A 20,988-nucleotide genomic window follows, 5' to 3' on the forward strand; every position below is an offset into this window, starting at 1 on the left:
AATAGCTTGCATCTAATTCAAATTGCATATAATCTCATTAATTGATATAAATCCATTGCAGATCACCAGATTGTTTTATTTTCTTGTTCACTGCAAAACCACTCCACACTGATGCTTGTTTTCTTCCCCACTATAATACACTGTTGAATCATTCGCTCCTATTTCACCGCTTCCTATCCCTCTTATTTCTTGTACCAGACATAGTCCCAATCTGTATTTACAAGTTCACTGACTACAGTTTGCTCAGCTCTGGGTTGCTATAGGCATTGTATGTTCCACATTCCAGTGTTCATTTTCCAATGCAACAGTTGTTGATGGAATACAGGCAATTGGGCATCATCTTTAAGTTTCATAACTGCTACGTTTTTATGATGCTGGTCCAGCAGTCAACCTTCTTTTGGTCCATGGCTGCATATTCAAATATTCAAAGCAATCCCACATGTAAGACAAACAACTTCCCCAATCCAGCCCCCAGTGGATGCGCTGTATAACAATTTAGGCTTTGCTCACAGAACAACATAATTAATCAAGTAAAATATATTCCCAAGTGAGTCATGCTTCTCATAAAGGATAAAAATGTTTTAACAATCTGTTTAATACATGGGTGTCAAAGGTACAGCTCATGGGCTGGATCCTTCCTACAGAGTCAAGTTATCTGTCCTGTGGGAGGAACTGGGAATGTGGGGGTAAGGCCCATTGATGAAGAGCATGGAACCCAGTTGGGGCATGACAAGCCATGGCTGCATATTAATCCTTATTGCTCCCTGAGCTGACACAACACTGTTAATATTACTGCTGCTTCCACAGTGCCATTACATTTTACCCTGTTGCTGGAGATGGGTCTGGATCTTGCCTGTTGGAAACTATGGTCTAGATTTGGCCTGGTGGGGTCAAACAAAGTTAATTCTAATTTTATAGTTATACTATGTGTTGTATTTTAGGGCTGTTTCACATCTTCAGAACTGTGACTTGCCATTACAGGGCCAGTGAGCAGTGGCACGGACAGGAGCCAGGACTCTTGTCCATCTGGGGTGGGGTAGGGTGGGTGTTGTTGGCTTGTAGCTTGGAAGTAGAGCCAGAGGGAGGTGAAGGGAGACTCAGCAAGGAGCCCTAGAGCAGCGTTTCTCAGTCCATGGGTCACGACCCAAAAGTGGGTCATGAGACTATATGAAAGGGTCATGAGTGAACTTTAAAAATGAATCAACAAACTTTAAAAAATGAATTCTGTAAAGGAGAAAAACACGGGAAACCATGGCTTTTCCCTTGCAGGCTGGCAGAGTTCCAGTCAGTTAGGGGCTGATTGAGGGCCCCCATTCCCCACACACCCACCTCTTGCCCCAGACACTGGGGGTGGGAGGCAGTGGGTCAGGAGTGAAGGACACTGGGTTAGGACTGGCTATTGATGTTTACAAATGGGTCCTGGTGCAAAAAAGGCTTAGAACCACTGCCCTAGAGAATGAAGTCCTTCTCCACACTGAGAGAAGGTGAGGTGTCCAGAGCATTTTACCTTGCCTGACCATTCAAACAACATCCTGGAATGATGGAATGGCTAAAATGTTTCAAAGAAACTTTGTTTTGAGTGGCTTATCGTTAAACATTTTGAGGGTACTTATGACAGGTTAACACCCTTTAACAGGTGAATGCTCCCATTTTAAATGCCTTTTTGGTGGTTTAAGGGTAACCTGTAACATGGTCTTAAGTTGTGCAATTTGCAAATTCTGAGGTTAGCCAAATTCAGTGCAATTTAAAGTAAGCATTGGCAAATGTAAGATATTACTGCAGATATTGGTTACTGTATCTTACATAGGTCACTCTGTCCCTAGTCCTGTCCAGGAATCTCCTAGTGCTATTTGAAGCTGAGTGTTCCTACAGATCTTATGTGTGTTGAATAATATGGTTGCTCATCTTGTGGTGAAGGAAAGCAGATGATGGTCATTTTAAGTTTTAGTCTCCCCTTTTCCACAAAACCCAGGTGCCTTCAGCAGTGTACCTAAAGTCTGCAAAGAAAAGTCTATAGTTTTCAGGAAACTGCTAAATTCTAGTTTACTGTGCGACTGTTCCTGGTATTCTCATGTTGCTACTGATCTAACCTCTAATACCTCTTCAAGTAATTTCTTTTCCTTGTCACTTGTAATAGAAGTTCTATTTTTCTGCTTGTAGGAAACTCGCAAATGGGTGCTACCATAGTTGATGCATTGGATACTCTCTATATTATGGGGCTTCATGATGAATTCAGAGAAGGACAAGAGTGGATTGACAAAAACCTTGATTTTGGGGTGGTGAGTAGTACTTGTACTATTCTTTCACTAATCCCTTTAAAGTTATATTTCAGAAAATGTGCAATAAGAATTTAAAAATATATCAAATTTCTAAGTACTCCCTCTTAGAATCAGAGCCTTCTTGATTTAGAACAGTAGGGATGACTGACTGACCTTACCTTCCATAACTTTGGTTCATTTACCTTGTAAATCAACTTCTGGGGTAAACGTATTTTCTTTTTGTGTGTCTTTTTAAACTTAAATATAATGTATATTTAATTATAGCCTTAATACTGTGGCCAACTTTTAGAATTTAATTAAAGATGGAAGCAATGCAATTTTATAATTAATATTTCCACATAATTCTTAGTGTCCCATGTTTTTCAGTGTAGTTATGCCTCATAAATTAATTAATAGTGATAGACCAAATCTATTTTAGAAGGTTGTTGAGTACTTCCTAGGGGTTATCAACATCCTGTGGATAAGAGTACCTCATGGTGGTGTTACTATGAAGACTTGGCAGGGGTCCTCTGAATGAATCCAAATATCTGGTATAATGCAGCTCTTTGTAGGCATGTTGGTTTTGGATGCAGTTCATCCCTCCCATAAAGTTGTTTCTTTTGATAAATTGATTATTCTGTAGGGAAACATTTCAATATTTGTTTTTTTCTGTCTTCCAGAATTCAGAGGTGTCTGTTTTTGAGGTCAATATACGTTTCATTGGTGGACTTTTAGCAGCTTATTATCTTTCAGGACAAGAGGTAAGGAAAGCATAAATAAATGAATATGGTCCTCAGATGGAAGTTGTAAACTGGCAGGTTTAAACTTCTTGGGTTTTCACCTGTTTTGGAGCCAATAGGATGAGTTGAGTGAGGTAACTCTTCAGGGAACATGGAATCTAAACTCAATTTTTGCATAATATCTTTGTGTTAACGGAGGTCCCTTTATCAGAACTTTGAGCATGTTGTACCATCTCTAGTTTTCTTTGCTTCAGGTCATCTTCAATGTCGACTCTTGAGTCCAGTAGATGTTGCATCCACTTCTATAAGTGGTTGCTTCAGCCCCTAGTGCTCAGTCATGAGATGTAGGTGCTTATGAATACATTATTTTCAAGATGTTCCACAAAGATTTTTTTCTCAGCTAATCAGAGTTAATCACCTCCCAAGGATATTGTGTTCCAAAGACAGAAGCTCTTGATAATCTTCTCAGAATCTTTTCTGTAGAGAACTAATCCTGCCACAGCAGTTGGATAAGAATGAGAAATGCTGGATTAAATTCATTCCACAGCTGCAATGGGAGTTGCAGTTATATATCGTGAATTATACTTGTTTTATGTTAGGCTTCATCTAAATCACATTCCCACACCTTATTTCTTTTATCCTCTTCTCACCAGACTTCTGTGCTAGCATTGGTAGGTAAATTATATTGACACAGCCTGGACTGAATTGACATCACCTAACCTTATACACAGTTACATAGCTTGCATGGTATATTGAAAAACAAATTTTTTAAATCAGTTCAGCATTTCACCTCTGATTTATGCACATCCTGCCTAGGTCAAGCAGTGAATGAGTGTTATATGGTGACATGTGTTCTGGTTTGTTTTTCATGTTTAATACATTTAGAGCTGGTAAAGGAAGGTGATAAAGGCCCCTCTTCATCCATGAAACAGTATTGGTGGTAGCAATTCAAATGCCTTTCAGCCTATTCTACACTGGGAAAATGTTAAGTGATGTGTTTTCTTACATGGTTTTACTAATATTTTATTTACTCTCAGTTTGGAAAAGGACAGTTGTTTCAAAAAGGTGTTAGCATAGGTGAACCACAACCACCAAACCCACTTGCATTTCTCAGTGTGACTTTAAACACAACTTAGCCTTATGTTGTTACTTAAAACATAATAGTTAACATGTTTTCATAAATTATATGTTTTCTTAGTGTAGATAGGGATTGTATTCTCAATAGCTTGTTTCAGTCCCTGAGTCTGCTGTTATTGCCCATAAATATCAGCCATGGCTGTGAAAGCAAGCATTTTTTGGGTAGTATCTTTTATTGGACCAGCTGCATGATTGGGAGAGATCTTAGTCAGTTTTCGGGCACAATGTACCTTTCCTGAACTTTGTATTGTACCTGTGGGAAGGTACCTTGTGCCCAAAAGGTCGTCTAACAGTGGGCACTTCCGGTTTCGCTTTTGCCTTACAAGCCGGCATGCCGGTTAATAGAGCATGCTGGCTTGTAAGGTGCCAGGTAACACAGCTTTTACTGTAAATAAATGCAACCCTTTTCCTGAGCACAAGTACAGAGAAATCTGGTTAATAAGTCACCGGGCTAAGTGGTTGTTGCTCTTGTGGTCTTAGCCAATGCACAGGAATCCCCACCACAGTCCTGTTGATTTATATTAAATCATAATAAAATATGTCCTGTTAATAAGTTGCCTTTAAAAGATGCTGATGTTCAGAGGCAGACTAGGTTCTTTGGGTAAATGTGATATCTTTTATTAGACCAACTAAATAGTTGGAAAAAATTGTTTTTTTCCAAGCTTTCAGGCACAAATGCCTTTCTTCAGGCATAGGGAGAGTTGCTTATGATGTTCATAGCACCTGTCAAGCCAACTAATCTGTCACAAAACAGTAGATTCTCTGTAGCTTTTCTTGGCTCAACAAGACAGACAGTCAACTGTTTCATTTTTTATTTTGAAGAATTGTCCTCTATTTTATTGATGAGTGCATATAAAAATGCAAAGCAGAAGCTTTTTGATTTATTTTACTTCATAATCATGCAATTCTTATATGGCAAGCATCCTGAACTATTTTAGTAAGAAGTTGTACATTACACATTTAACGGTATAATCGTACATTCTCATATAGTGAGTCAGAGAGCATATAATTTGCTCTTGGACTTCTTGTTTTTACACACACACACACACACACACACACACACACACACACACACACACACAGTCAAAAAAATTCTGTACTATGTCTTGTAACATACTATGAGAAGTTGAAGATGTCTAACTACTGATACTTACTCAGTCATCATCATTATCAATCCCTTTGGAGTGTTAAATTAAACAGATTTTTCTGTACATCAGACTTGGTAATTGCAGTCAGGGAGACTTCACCCATTGCAATCACTTTGCTTCCTGTTGAAAAGCCAGTAGCTTGTTGCGTCATTCATGTAGGACTGGGAGTTATTTGCCTTTGGTTGCATGCATAAACAATAGGAAAATAATTTAAGGTGTGCATTGTTAGCCTCTTTTTAATTCTGATTGTGCTAATAGAAACAGTGGAGAGATGCAATGTGTATATAACGCATTTTCTACAAACTTGAATCAGTACTACTATACAGGGTGTTTATAAAGTCCTTTAACAATTTTGGATATACACATGATAGAAGCAAACTTGTAAACAGTGATTGAAAACATAATTAATTAAGGTTTTTACCATAATGTAAGCTATGAATGGGGCAAGGATCACAAGTGCAATTCATTAAATTACTCAGCAGCATCTAGAAAATGTTTTGTACGAGTTGAAAAATTGGATTGAACGATGCATCTCAAAAGATGGTGGTTATGTGGCAATCTAGAAATTTGACCTGTATTATGTTAAAACTTTAATGAATTCTGCTTTCAGTTGCCATTTACAGTTTGCTTCTGTCATGTATACATCCAAAGTTATTGAAGTTTAAAGTTGCACAAGGACTTTATAAATATCCTGTATATGGGCCAGGCTGATGGTTCCATTAAAATGTACGAACAGGAGTCCTGATTAAGGGTAGTGGGACATTGAGAAAGTGGTAGTTGCCTAGACCCCATCTAGGAAGTGAAATGTTTCCACGTTCTCTTAGTATCCCATCAAGGTCACAGTTCAGGTTATATTGTATGGGATGCTTCCGCTTTACACTGCTCTTCCAATTTTTATGCAGTTGGGAAATTCAGATGTCATATATTAACATGCTGTCACAGCGGGGTCCTTCAGGGGGGCCGTGATCTCCTTACGGCCCCTTCACTGTGCCAAATCGGCCCAAGGGCACCCTCAAATTCTCGCCCACCACGTGTTTGATGACTAGATAAAGTTGGGAGGCTGCTGTACGACTCCCTGGGCACGGTAAGCTGGGACCTCTGTCCCCGTGTGTTCCCGGACCCCCTTGGGGTCTCCCGGTATGATGGGTGCTCCCCAGGCACCCTAGCCTTATGGGCTACGCGTGGCTCCTACCAACCCCTAATATCACACCCCAAGCCTCGCTGATGGGATAGACGCTGGTATGTCTCTCTATATGTACACGGCCCGTCTCTCTGGGCCTCCTCTATGTACTCTTGCCCCGCTCTCTGGGGCCTCCTCTTCTGTGCTGCCCTCTCTTGGGCTCTCCGAGCCCCCTCGGGGCCTCCCTATAACGTTGCCCCTCTCTGGGGCCTTCTCTGTAGTGTTGCCCGAACTCAGGCTTCTAAAATACAGCCCCCCGTCTGGGGCTCTCTGCGCCCACTCTGGGGACTTCTCGGTAACGCCCCGACTCTCGGGCCCACCGCGCTGCTACCCCCTCTCTCCCAGGGCTCACCGTGCCACTACCCCCTCTCCCTGGGGGCAACCGCAGCACTCTACTCTGCTCTGGGGTTTTCCGCAGCACTAGCCCTGTTTCAGAGGCTCACCGTGCCCACACTGGGCTTCCTAATAATATGGCCCCCTCTCTGGGGCTTGCTGTGCCCCTACTGGGCTTCCTAATAGTATGGCCCCCTCTCTGGGGCTCATTGTGCCCGCGCTGGGGCTTCTCAAAGCTGCCCCTCTCTGGGGCTGGGGTCTATGCACCTCGCAAGTTGTGCCCTCACTGGCACCGGGGTTCCCATACCACTGGGGTTCCCCCTTAGAATACTGCGCCCTCACTGGCAGCGGGGTCCCACCCCCTGTGGGTCCCTATGAGGCCGCCTCCAACCCCTACAGCCTCACCCAAACCACCGGTGTAGTCTCACAACCAAACATAAACTCAAGCCTCCTGGCTATAACTCAACACACACCCTATGGCTATAACAACATTGCTCCATGTCACAGCGGTACTTGCTGTTAGGCTTCTCTCCGCGTCCTAACTGCAGGAGCTCCTGCCCCTCTGGTTGCTGGCAGGGAACTGCTAGCCTGGCTTCAGCCCTGGGCTTTATAAGGGCTCGGCCCTGCACCCTTCTGGCCAGCTGACTCACATTAGTTGCCCCGGCAACCCACAGCTGTACTTGTTATGTTCTGCCAGGGCGCTCTCTCCCTGGCAGTTTCCACTCTCTAGGAGCAGAGCATCAAGGTGCCCTGCAACACATGCACTCAGTAAACTTCATATTTAACAGTTTTTGTGTTTAAGATTGTGATTTCATTTTTGTTAGGAATAATGAGGCGCATCAATTAAGTAGTCCATTCAGTCCTAATTATGTGCCCTTCTCCTTATGTATCCTGCTGTTGTGTTGCACTTTTTCCTTACGTAATCGCACATTATTTCTTCTGCAGAAAATCAGTTTGATTCACTGCATAGTTTGGGTAATGTTCACATCCTTGAGTAATCAATGCTCAAAGACTTGCTGATTTTAGTGTTTATTTTTTATTTTTATTACTCACTCTGTGGCCACATGCCTTGCACTTAGTCTAAGACCTTTATTCTTTGCCTTGTCTGTGGTATCCATCAGAGTAGTGTCTGGGCACCTCACAAACATTAATGGATTTATCTTTGTAACATCTGCGGGTGGAAATGGACCCAGGTGACAGCTGATGCAGATGACAGTTCTGACTGAGCAGAGAAAGTGGAAAGATTGCATTGTCCCTTGTCCTAGACCATCAAGGGTGGAACAAGGGGTGATGTGTGTTTCACCCAATGAAGTGGATCAGCTGTGCTATGACATCATAGCACAGCTGATCTGCCTCATTTGGCAGTATTTTTTTTCTGGCCCAAGTGAGAGGAAAGGTATATGCATTTTACACATGGAGAACTGTGTAATGCATAGACTTATGGACAAAATGTTCAAAAGCATCCATTCATTTTGGGTACCTCACTGACTGGAAGCCAAGCTTGACTTGCCTAGCAAGTGATTCCCTCCCCCTCCCTGCCCAGAGATTTGGTAATATTATCTTTGGAACTTCCTGTGGAGTGACGTTAACTCCCATCATACTGCATAAGTGACCATGGCTCCAGCTGCCACTGCATCACAGCTACTGATTCCAGTGCTGCTGGGTCCGAGACCTGGGTCACCATCAGAAAGACAGATGTCTTTTACTTGATCATTTGGGAGTTCGTTGCACTTTTCTCATGGCTCTGAACAACTAGCTAGCATCCTCCTCCTCCTTTCTGCTGCCAGGTCATAGTGCATATTCCCCAGATGCCCTCTGTCAGTCTCATGCTTAGAGCTGCAATAAAGAAACAGGAAATTATATAAACCTGTACCTTTAGCTGGTACTCTTCCATTCTTTTAACTGTGATGAATGGAACCATCTTTTTTATCTTCCTTTTGTTACGGTTAATCTCAGTGACATGTACGGTGGGACTAGCTTTATCAATAATGTAAGCCAGTCCTAGCCATAAAGGTGAGAGAGCATGGTTTCTCTCTGCAAATGATTGATACATCACTCTGTCACCTATGTTCCATTTGATGATATTCTTCTGCCTCACAAAATATTTGTCCATCTGTAAGGTTTCCACACCTAAAGTGTTTGCCACTTGCACTTGTACCGCTTTTATTTTCTCCATCAGTTGGTTCACCCATGCCTCGGTGAGGATTTTTGGTTGCCAGTCGCTGGAGATGTCGCAGTCGACCCATCACTTTTCGGGGAGTCTCATATTGCAACCTGTCAAGGCCAGATGGGGAGTTACCCGATGGCTGGCCTTTGAGCCATGGGGGGCCATCAAGATGAGTGGCAGTCACTCATCCCAATCCGGTTCAGATACATTTACCATTTTCCTCAGGGTGCTTTTAATGGTCCAGTTGCTGCATTCGACTAATCTTGAACTTTGGGGATTCCCTAGAATATGAAGCTTTTGTTTTATATTGAATGCCAAACACACTTCACTGGTTACTTGACTGACAAAGTGGGGTCCCTGGTCACTATCCAGGACTCTAGGGGCTCCTCAGTAGGAAAATATTTGTTCTACTATTTTTGCCATGGTTTTTGCCATGCAATTATGAGTGGGGATGGCGTCCACCCACTTCATAAAGCAATCTATAATGACAAGTCAATATGCATTACCTCTTCTGCTCTTTAGGTGTGGCCCTATATAATCCATCTGGAGGTGTGTCTAGGGGCCATCAATTCTTTGGTGTTTTAACACCCTCTGTTGAATTGTACAATCAGGGTTGTTGAAAGCACATGGCAGGTAATTCTGACTGAAACTCGTTACATCCTTTCTCAACTCTGGGCACCAACCAAAACTTGCCACTCGGTTGATGTTCTTTTCAAGCCCGAGATGCCCCTGTTCGTGGACTAGTGCTGATCCAGAAATTATGCGAGAGGCAAGGATTTTTTTAGACCAAATGCTAAGTTGGGATAGACAGACAAGCTTTCACATGCAACCTGATGAGGAATCTGCTCCATCTGAAAACATTTCTAAGTCTTTTCCAACCACGCAGTTGGTCCAATAAAAGATACCTCCCACAAACATCCTTGCCTCTTACCTTTCTAGTTTTGCAAATTCTTCCTGTTGCACTGCCCCTGAGATCTAGGCAAGTAGAATTCTGGATAACAGAATTCTTGAGTTTTGTTCCTAGTTCAGCGTTGTCTAGTACAGTCGTTCTCAACCAGGGTGCTGTGAAACCCCCTCAAGGGTGCTGTGATGCAGGCATTGCTGCCATGGCTGCAGCCAGGTAAAACTGCCTGTTGTACGCTCCTCTTTTATTAAGGCTCTCTGATCAACCTAAAGAAGACAAGAGAGATGGCTGGTGCTGTAGCCCTTCTCAGTCCCACACCCTCCCTCTCCCCTACTCCCTGTGTTCCTCCTGGAAACAGAGGCACGCAGGACAGTTCTACCTGCATGAGTATTTCCAGAAAGTGCTTTGGAGGGGGGGGAGAATGAGAGTGGACTGGGAAGGGCTACAGCATGAGGAAGCTCCTGCCTGCTTTAGGCTGATTAGAAAACTAATGCAGCAGGATCATGTGCATGAACCAGAGCCCTTCCCAGGCTGGCTGTGCAGCAGGCATGTAGAGCAGTTTGAGAAGCACTGAAATAAGTTGAGGCAGCACCAACACTGGTTCTCAACTGGAGGTAGTGCCTCATTTATAAAAGTGTTTGAGGGGTGCCCTGGCTCTAAAAAGATAAACAGAGGGCTGAGAATTTAAAATTCCTTTGTGGTATTTATTTTTATTGGTGCTTTGCCTCAGCACTTAGCTTATTCACCTGTAAGCCTCAAGGTGCTTTGTGAGGGTGTATTGTGCAGAAGTAATCCAGTTTTGCAGACAGCATAACATTGTCTATTATAAACAACTACTGTACAGAAAGATAAAGGACTCTTTCTTCTGACCACTCCTCAACTTGCACAGCTACTTAATTCTCACAATGTGGGTGTGTCTATATGTTGATTAATGTGCAGTGCCTACTGCATATTAAGTTTAGCACTTGCAAAAGGAAGTACTATATAAATGCACAGTAGGCTGCCCTGCTATGCATTAGTGCAATCACATGCTTTTTATGTGACTGTTAATGTGCAGTAGGCTAATTACTGTGCATTAGTATAATAGTGTGGTTTTTGCTGCGACACTAATGCACAGTCAATCAGTCTGCTGCACATTAAGTGTCTCTTGTAGACGTGTCCTGTGAGACTTAACCAGTAATTATTGAAGCTCCAAGTTTGATTGGTAAAATCAAATAAAAAATCCTCAGCAGCAGCTAACAAATAAAATGCTTTAAAACATGCATGATCTGGAATGACAAAATTCTAGTGTTGGGTACCAGGTCAGTCTTTTCGTATTAAAGAAGCCTGAAAAACCCCCATTAAACGTACTTTGTGATGTTGCTATGCCTTGAAAAATTATAGCATGTTAGAAGAACAAAGCAAATTATATTCTAATGGCATTTGCAAGCTGGGAAGAAGAATGACATTTATACCTTTTGTGACAGTGTTTTCATCTACTGTTAATTCATTAATATAATAGATGTGTTTATAATTTTATTTTCTCTGAACAAGGCTATGTATATATTTAATATTCATGGAATAAATACTCATTGATTTATTGCATTTACCTTTACCAGTCTCAAATATAAGGCAGTCCTTTAAGATGAATGTCTTCTCATTTTTATAACCACCATCAATGTGACATCTCTGAGTGAGATGATAACTTAATTCATGTGGATAAATTTATTCTGAAATCTGTTTTTTAAACAGGTATAAATCTGCAGAATACCTGATACCCTATTCACAGTTAATCTAAATAACCTGTTCCCAGAAAACTGATAGGGAGCATATTCAGGAAATTTATTTTATAATAAACCTATATTGATGTAGGCCAACTGAAATAGAATGAACATTTTTCTTACAATTGACTTAAATATATAAAGTACAGGTTTCAGCTAGTGAAAGATGTTTTATGAGCTGTTTGCAGAAAACAGGCCTTGCTGTGCCTTAAAAAGGGTTCATCTGTTGTAATAGTTTACCAAGAAGTAAAACTTAGTGAAAAGAATATTGTGGCTCTCCTATCAAATAAAGATTTGAATTCAGTTTATTATGAACTAATACATTTTCTGTTTATAAGTGGTTAGAGCTCTGTGACTCTTCACAATTTCATTTCCCAAAGGCAAGGTCAGTTTTCTTTCTGAATGCAAACTGCTAACACACATGTGCACAATATAGTATAGAGCAGCACTGAAAGGTTCGTCTTAGTGCATTTTATATTTAGTGGATTTCTGATAATTGTCATTTGTCACTGGACAGACTTAATTGCTTCATTTAAACTCTAGTCAGCATCTAAAGTTTGGAAAGCGAAGGCAAACATAGTTTTATATCAACAGCATCACTCCTTTTTTGGCCCCACTGCAATAGAAGGGCTTTAAGGGGCTGATATTGTAACTGGGTTATATTTATGTTTATTCTGCATGATGGGTATTTTCTGGTGGCTGCATCCACCATGTCCTTTGCACCAGGGTATCTGTCATAAAGGGGCTAGAGTACCAGTGACTCAAGCTAAGTGCTTTGTGCTTTATTTTAGCATATTTGATAATGCAGAAGAGTTTTAACTCCTTTTCAATATAGTAATCTTCTCAACTGGAATTGTCTGTGCCTGGTCTCAGTCTGACACCGTGTGGAAATATTTATTTGTTATAGCTGATGAGTCACCCTTCATTCAGAATGTTCAGTTGCATAGATTTTTGAAAGAGTCTAATTTGGCTGCATTTAAATGCAACAACTTGCAATTTGTTTCAATACAGTATTCACTGAATATTAGTTTATTTGCTAAAACAAATTGGTTTTAGTTTTAAAAAGTTTTAAGTGTTTAAAGATTGTTGTTGTTCCATGATACACAAAAGCAGTTGCCCCTGAAACTTAAGGTCTATACCACTGGTTTAAATAATAGCTTAGTGGCACCGTTTGAGTGGGGGAAGGAATGGTATATATAAACTAACAAAGCCAGTCGCTAAAAGACCTAATGAAAGGTTAATGAGTCAGCCTTTGAGCATATTTATTTGCATTACACTGTGATGGTGAACTATGTTATAATCCATTAGGAACCAAGGAGGGTGATAACTGTGAACTTTTACGGTTAAATGTTTTTCACTTGGTGGATATGAGCCTAAGAATCCTGAACATTAGCTGAAGAGATCTATGGATTGTTGTTCATTCTTACTGAATTTTGGAATACTGGGAAAATTCCTTGAGTGAAAAGGTGCAAGTGTGCCACTTGAAAAAAGGCAAGTTGGACAATCCAGGTAAGTATAATGGATATCAATTGCAAACCAAACAAAAAACTGAGAAAAGTTATGGAATTCATTGAATACAGAATTTGAGAATGGCAGTATAATTAAGAGCAATCAACAACATTTTATGGAATATAGATTTTGGTCAAACTGATGTCCTTCTTTCAGGAGAGTACAAGGTTGGTGGAGAAGGATTAAAAATGATTTATTAAATGTTTGTAAGGCTTTTGGTTTAGATCCATGATGTTCAGCCTCCAGCCTGGGGGCCAGATCTGGTATCATCTCGCCTGTGGGGCTTCCAACAGGTCTGGAAATTGGCCGCAGGGGAGTGGTGGCAATTAACATTGCCTCCATTTACTTGCTGCCAAATTTCCAGACCTGTATGGAGCCCTGCAGGCAGGATGACATGGCCCCATGTACTGGATCCTGCTGACATTCATGGTCCATCCACAGCCAGATCTGGCTGCTGGAGTTGGGCCAGTGGGTGGGTTCAGGCCATGGCCAGATCCTGTGCATGGAGCTGGGCTGGCAGCTAGATTGCACCTGCAGACTGACTTGTGGCCTGACTCCACACTGGATCCGTCCTGCAGACCAACCCCACCCAAATGATCTGGCTTTGCTGCCTTTATCCCCCCTACAGGGCTAGAATCAATTTAGTAGCACAAGCAATTATTTAAAGCATTAGCACTATACAGTATCAATAATGCACAAGCTAGATGGGTTAAAACTGAATGACTGATAGATTTCAAAACTAAGGGCATCTATACACGTGCTTCTGGGTGTGGTGGGGGGAAGGTGCTTTAACTAGCTTTGAAATGTGGGGACACTAAATACACGTGATGCAGAGGCTGCTGGAATTAGCATGCTCAGTTAATCAAGTCTGCTCCGACACGTGCTAATTAGTTGTTAGTGGCATATCATTATCGCATAGGAATGTTCCTAGTGAGCTTCTCTGAAGGTTAGTTTTAGACCTGGTGCTATTCAGTGGTTGTCAGCTACCTAGTGATAAGTACATTTAATTTCTTATAACATTTGCAGATGATACTTTAGATTGACAGACTGGTGTGTAATAACAGAGAATGAGGATGATCATGCTGAGCAATTTGAATCGATAAACTGGGCCCATTTGAAGAAAAATATATTTTAAAACAGCCAAGCACAAGATTATGCATCTGAAAACAGAATGTAGATCACATCCACAGAATGGGGACTCTCTTGGGTAACAGTAGCACTGAAGAGGATTTGAGGCTCATGGGAGACAAGCAACTCGGTATAAGTCCTCAGTGTAAAGTGCCATGGCAGAAAGACCAACGTAAACCCTTGGATTTATTGTATAAACAAGGAAGTAGCAGGTAGAGATAGGTGATGTTTACCTATATAAACAGTATTGGTAAAACCAGTTTTGGACTACTGAATTTAGTTCTGGTATCCACTTTTTAAAAGGATGTTGAGGAATTAGTGAGGATGCTGTAAACTGACACAAAAACTGAGGGCTGAAGAAATGTCTTGAAGCAAGGAACTTAGCACTTAGAGATGGAGATAAGATTTTTATGATGTGAAGATATCTTTTCAAAACCAAGACTAAGTGTTTTGGAGATTTGCTTTAGTTAGACACTATTTTATGGTGCTAACTTCAGGGGTCCTTGCATAGCTGTGACTTGCTTTATATACCAAGTCAGACAATATGATCAAATGGTTTTACTCTATAGCCTGATGATAAGAGCGAGGACACTTAACATAAATGTCTCGAAGCTAAATCAGACTGAGCAAGGCTATTCCCCCATCCCTGGAATCTGTTCTTGTCGCAGCCACCCCTGTACTTCTGTTTCCACATACCTTTTTATGCTGTTGTCATTTGTTTTGCCTTCAGCCTGAATGGCTACTGCAGTTTCAGGCTGTCTGTGGGCATGTGTGTAGTATGCTTTAATATGAAAAGTGTTATAAAACATTAAAACAATGATACCATATCATTTTCTACTTTGCAATTTATCAGGACTTGGCCAAGGCAACTGAATTAGACTCATGACAGTGAATGGTAATTGTTACAAGCAATCTACTGAGTGTAAAGTAGTAAAAAATGATTTTCCTAGTGTTCAATACAGGTTTCCTGAGATTTATGCGGTACATGTGTTCCCGGAGAACGGCACATGAATCAAATTTGCATAAAGTGAATGTACTTTACAATATAACAAATAGGGATAGGTCCCCATGCCAGGGAGGGAGGGAGGGAGCGAGGCTGGGACTAGGGAAGGGGTGGGGGGGAGGGATGCCGCTACCAGGGCTGCACAAGGCAGCAAAGAGGGGAACAGAGCAGCGCTCACCTCAGCCCTGGCGCCAGGTGCTGGCAGCTGCTGGGCTGCACTGTGCTCCACCTGTCGTGTTTAGTACCTAGTGTAGAATTTTAGATTAAGGGCTTCTGTTTTCCTAACAGCTTGCTGCAGAGCTCAATATTTTTCCATTAGTAGCTAGTGAGCAGTGCTCCGCAGGCTCCAGGGAACTGCTCTGCTCTCCAGCCCTGATGCCACGTGCCTCTTCGCTCTCTGAGGCGATGTGGGGATGCGGAGCAATTGCCTGGAGCTGGCAGAGCCCGCATCAGGCCCCATCCCCTGTCCCCATCTTGGGGAAGAGCTGCTGCCTGCCTTGCAGTGAGGAGCTTACTTTTGGTAAGTGTCCCACGCTGGCCCCAGTGCCTCCACCGTGCCCAGCTCCTACCTGGGCAGGTGTGCAGCCTGAAAAAGTTTTGTGCGTGGCAAGATTTTTAATTGTGCGTGGCTGCCCACGTGTGCACCTTAGAGGGAATACTGCTCATCACTTTCTTTTGCTTCTTCCAGGTGCCTCTGGGATTTGTAGTCCACGATTGAAGCCAGCACTGAGTTAGCAGGGCAGGATAGCTCCGTTCTCAGGGGAAGGGGAGTATACCTCCCCTCCCTGGCCCCAGACCTCAGCTTGCCTGGGCCAGTGAGCCAATCCACACTGCTCTAGTTAGGGAGCAGAGGGGTGGAGCCAGCCCTGCTGTCTGGAGCAGACAGCCCAGCCCAGGGCTGCAAAATGCTGTGATCCTGGGGGACTGTGAATTTAACTTGAATCAGGAAGGGGTCTGAGACAGTTTCATAAACTGGTTTGACCTAAATCAGTTTAGTCTGAACTACATTCAACCAGGTTTATCTTAAACCAGTTTCAGCCGTTTTGAAACTGGTTTATGTGCGCTGAACTCCTATTTTGTTACAGGTTTAAACTAGTTTCTTGATCACTTAAACTGATTTATGTGCAACTTCTGTCCCTAGCCAGGGACTCTTGTGAATAGGGGCAGATCCAGAGGGGGTACAGTGGCATGGCTGCACCTCCCTTTTGGGAAGGAGCCTCTGGGGAATTTTAAAAAGTCCCCAAAGCAGAAGAGAATCTCTGCTTCCCCTCTGTCCTCAGAAGCAGGACTCCTCCCCACTCCTCCCCTTCAACCATCTCCCACACTCTCAGCACAACAACAGCAATTGGAGAAGGAGAAACTGAAAGGGAAGGAAGGAGACAGAGAAAGGGAGAGGATGTGCATATGGGCGCAGAGGAGAAGGTAGGAGTGCTTACTTGCCTTGGGAACGTTAAAAAGTGTTCAGCAGCTCCTGCAGCATGGTCTGCCTGCACCAGTGGTATATGCAAGGAGGATGCTGACAGCAGGGATGCAGCCACCCCTGCAATGCATACATATGCATACATACTGATATGGGTAGCTGCTCCTGTACCTTCTTTTCCTAAATACTGGATCCACATCCATCTGCAAGTTTGCCTGTCCACCCCGCTTTTAGGTGCAGTGGGGGATTCTCCCACTCCCCAACATAATGCAAGCAGGGTTTTTTTCCCCCTAGCAGATGCACCTCAAGTTGGAGTACAGCAACCAGGAACATCTGCATAAACTTACATCGCAGCCTTATTGTTTTCCTTATATTACAAAAAATTGAGCAGCAGTTAGGCAGCTGTTGTGCTGTGACTGCTGCTTTTTACCACGTTGACCTATATATCATCTCTCTCCAGTCTGTTTTATCCATCTGCTGAATGTAGTGTTGTGCTTAGATGTGATTTCTCTAGAGCAGAAACCCTTTCTTTTCTGGTTTGTTTTGACAGCATCTAGCACAATAACAAGTGAGACAATTAAGATGTGTGCTGGGATTTTTTTTTTTTTTAAGATACTTTTGTGTAGCCCTGGTCCTACTTGTTTATAAGTCCTTTCTCTGACAGTAGCCACTTGCTTTGCTTGCCAAAGCCAGGGTGTTAATAATAATATTGTAGACTTCCATGTACATCCCTTGAATGTAGTGGAGGTTTTATTTGGAAGGGAAGAGAAAGGGAATTTGATGTTTCAAGTCTGAAACCTCTGCATAGCAATGGTTATGACCATTTCTTGTGTTTAAACCAGTGCTTCCAAATGGTGCCTACTAATACGTGTACTTCCAGCTTGTTGTTACTGTTCCTCTGGCCTGGTCTTCCTTTTGTAATGAAATCTTCCCTGCTAGGCTCAAGAACATTGTTGTTGGCTACTGTTCTATTCTGCCAAGTGTAGGTTTGTTGGGTGTTTTTTTTTTTTTTTTAACCAAGAGTGGAAGTTGGGCTTCTCCTACCCACCTACATTTCAAAGAACAGCCAAATTGCTACGGTTACTTTAGAACAGGATGAGGCTGTCAGTTCTGGCTGGCACAGTCAAGAATGAAGTCTGCCAAACTGGGTAAAATTGTCTAAAATCTCTGGGAATTACTGATTCAGTATATCTGTACCCTGTGTTATATAAAGCATGCAAGCTTAATGCTATCTGATAAATAAGAGTGGGCTTCTGGTTGTCTGCTTTTTGGAATTGGATATGAAATGGCTATTTTTGTCATTACAGGATTATTTACTACTTAATGTGAAATTTATTATGCAGCCCATGAAAAAAGGAAGTTGTAGTTCTGCTGTGAATAAATGGAGCAGGCTCTGTCTGATGATCCATATAAGTTGCAAATGAACTGAAAATTAGCATCCAATGCGGGGGTCAAATATCCAGACTCTTATGGATATGCTCTGAGGCACATGGTCCAGGCCCTCCAAAAATGACCATTTTATATCTTACAAGGCAAGATTGTAGCTGAAATGTCACCTGGGAACAGGCTATCCAAAGAAAGGGTACGTCTCAGTGGGGAAATGGTCTTTTGGATATGTCTGAAAGGATGCAAATATTCTCCTGGTCCTAGTTACATCAGGAGGGTCTTCTGGTCTGCTAAAGTTATATGCATAGTATGGGCTCCCCACAAATGCAGTGGATAATGTACATAAATGGCCAAATAAGACATTATACTTAAACTTTGCCTTGAGTGTTTTGTCTCGGCCTTCCTGGGCATCAGGTGCTTTGATTCTTCAGCTACCAGGCTGAGTAGAAGCTGCATTCTTGGGTCTAAAATACAGGATAAGATCAGCTTATTCTGATATTTTGTTTAGTTTGTTTATTCTTATATCTCTGTCTGTATTTTAACATACAGTTACTGACTTCTTATGTTTGCTCTTGTTCTTATAATAAATCTTTTTACACTATTTTCTTTTATAACACATTTATTGTCAGTAATAACTCTGATGTCAGAACATTTGACCATACAGGCAGGCCTCTTCCAAGGAAGGAGGTAATCTATCTTTTCTGAGCACTTTACTGGACAAGGGTGGGACTCTTCTAGCTTGCAAACTCCCCTCATCCAAGACCTAGATGAGATGGGTAAAGCTGAGGTGCTACAGGCCAAAGGCTTGGCTCCTAGTTCATCTTGGTTGTTCTCAGTGGTTAAGCAGCAGATGGCAGGTAGGGGTTTGGGGGTGAAGGGCAGCCCTGAAGGAGTGAGAACACCCCAGGAGTACATCTCCAGGGCTCTCCTGATTTGCATCTGAGGTTAGGGCATCACAGACACTCCTTTAGAACTTCGACAGCATTTTTAGGCAGTTAAGTGCACTGACAGTACGAGGTCTTGTCAACTCCAAGAAATTGTTGGTAAAAATGCTTACTGTTGCTATAACTGGTTCATTTCTATGAGTGGGAACTATAGTGGACAGTTCTAGACAGCCACTGGTATTTTAAACATCATGCTATGTGCAGACAACATTGTGTATAAAAGACCGGATTTTTCTGTGCATGAAGTTTACCTATTTTTTGCTTACCACCAGTGGAACTGAAAATGATGTAGGAAGATTCTGTTGTTTCAGTGCTGGTAGAATACAGTACAGTACAAAACAATTATAATGTGCAGTATAATCTCCATGGATGGCGCTGTAATGTGGTGGCAGGTTCCAGGATCTTCTGTGTGAGTCACCTAAATTCAGATGCTAACACCCTGCATAAAAGATGCAGATTAATTACTGTTGGCTGCTGATAGGTGGATCCTGTTTGCCACAACTATGTACAAGTCGTATTGGATCATTTTTTCTGTAGCATGAGGTTTTTAACTAGAGGTTGACTAGAACTTCAGGGAAATTCTAAGAAGAATCAGAGTTGGAGAGAAATATTAGAGAGTCATTACTTATTGTTTATAAAGATGAATTTCAGGAATGGGTTAAATTGGGACTGTATATAGTGTGATTATATTTAAAAAAATATAAAAACCTTACCTGCTTATAGTATATATCATGGAAAGGTGGGGAATCTCTAACGTTGAAATCTTTAATATTTCTATGCTAGTTTCTTCACACAAATACTGCCTTGCTTTTAGGCCCAACATATGTACTTGTAAAGCTGGTTTCAGAAAGCATCTTGACATACTTAGTTTGAACTGGTTTTTTTCATAGTCATCTTTAGTGGGAACCCAGGCAGTAGATGATGATGATGATTGTTATTATTAAGCCTAAAAGTTAGGCTTAGAAGTGAAACTGACTGGTCACACTTCCATATTTAAATGTTAGTGAAATATGAGAAGTGAATAGAAAATAAATTTAGAATTTCTGAAAAGCAAATCAAATGTTAATATATTCCATTTTGATAATTGGCTCTTGTACTAATAGAACAAGAGGGGAAAATGTAAGTTTTACAGTGACAGCCTTTGTACTTCGTACCTCATTTAAGGAAACGTGTGTTTGTAACTGAGCAGCTCATCTTTCTATCTCAGGTTTTCAAGATTAAAGCAGTGCAGCTGGCAGGAAAGCTCCTTCCTGCCTTCAACACACCCACAGGTATACCTTGGGCAATGGTGAATCTGAAAAGGTAACCAATTTTCTTTTGTAATATTTTAAACTAAAAGTCAGAGGCACAGTTGTATCTTCTCTAGGGAAGGGAAGTGAGGAAGGCGCAGTCGAATGGCATTTAACTGCCCTTTAGAATAAATTTACTAGGAGTTTAAAGTCTCTACCTAATATACATTAAAAATAACTAGCGTGTGTCTGTTCACTTAGCATAAGAAGCACATGGGTACATGTTTATTATACAGTGCTCTCTGTTGGCTTGGGCCTTTAGTCACTCTAGACAGCATGTTAAAAATGAAAATAGCTACAGACAACATAAATGTTATGAGTTTCATATGCTATATGGGGTGTTCTTTTGTTACATCAAGAAATTGAAATGCTATTACTACTACTATATTTCTAAACAAAAAGTACATTCAGATGGAGCCTAGACTGGAGGTATTTTTAAATATGGTATTTACTCAAATAGAAGACAACCTTAATGATAAGATGACACCCAGCAATTATATTTTATATATGGAAAATTTATACATTGGTTAAAATTTTTCAGGTATAGAACCTGATTATTGGAAGTTTGCCTTGAATTTCTCCCTCACCTAAATCTTCAGCAGGGAAAAGAAATCTGGGGTGTCAGGTAGCCCCTTTGTTCTTTGCTTCTCCCCAACTTTTTCCCCTGGCAGCCCCTTTCCCC

At 41.7% G+C, this 20,988-nt stretch overlaps 1 protein-coding gene across 1 annotated transcript in view; it reads left to right on the plus strand.

Annotated features, from left to right (window-relative positions):
- The window catches only part of MAN1A2 (mannosidase alpha class 1A member 2), a 199,672-nt gene that overhangs the window by 107,129 nt on the left and 71,555 nt on the right, over nucleotides 1–20,988 (plus strand). Inside the window, exons 4-6 of the mRNA XM_059720326.1 lie at nucleotides 2,161–2,279; nucleotides 2,939–3,019; nucleotides 20,225–20,319. Coding sequence (XP_059576309.1) covers nucleotides 2,161–2,279; nucleotides 2,939–3,019; nucleotides 20,225–20,319 — 295 coding nt within the window. The remainder of the gene's footprint in view (nucleotides 1–2,160; nucleotides 2,280–2,938; nucleotides 3,020–20,224; nucleotides 20,320–20,988) is intronic.

This window comes from Alligator mississippiensis, chromosome 1 (genome assembly GCF_030867095.1).
Source record: "Alligator mississippiensis isolate rAllMis1 chromosome 1, rAllMis1, whole genome shotgun sequence".
Lineage (NCBI taxonomy): Eukaryota > Metazoa > Chordata > Crocodylia > Alligatoridae > Alligator > Alligator mississippiensis.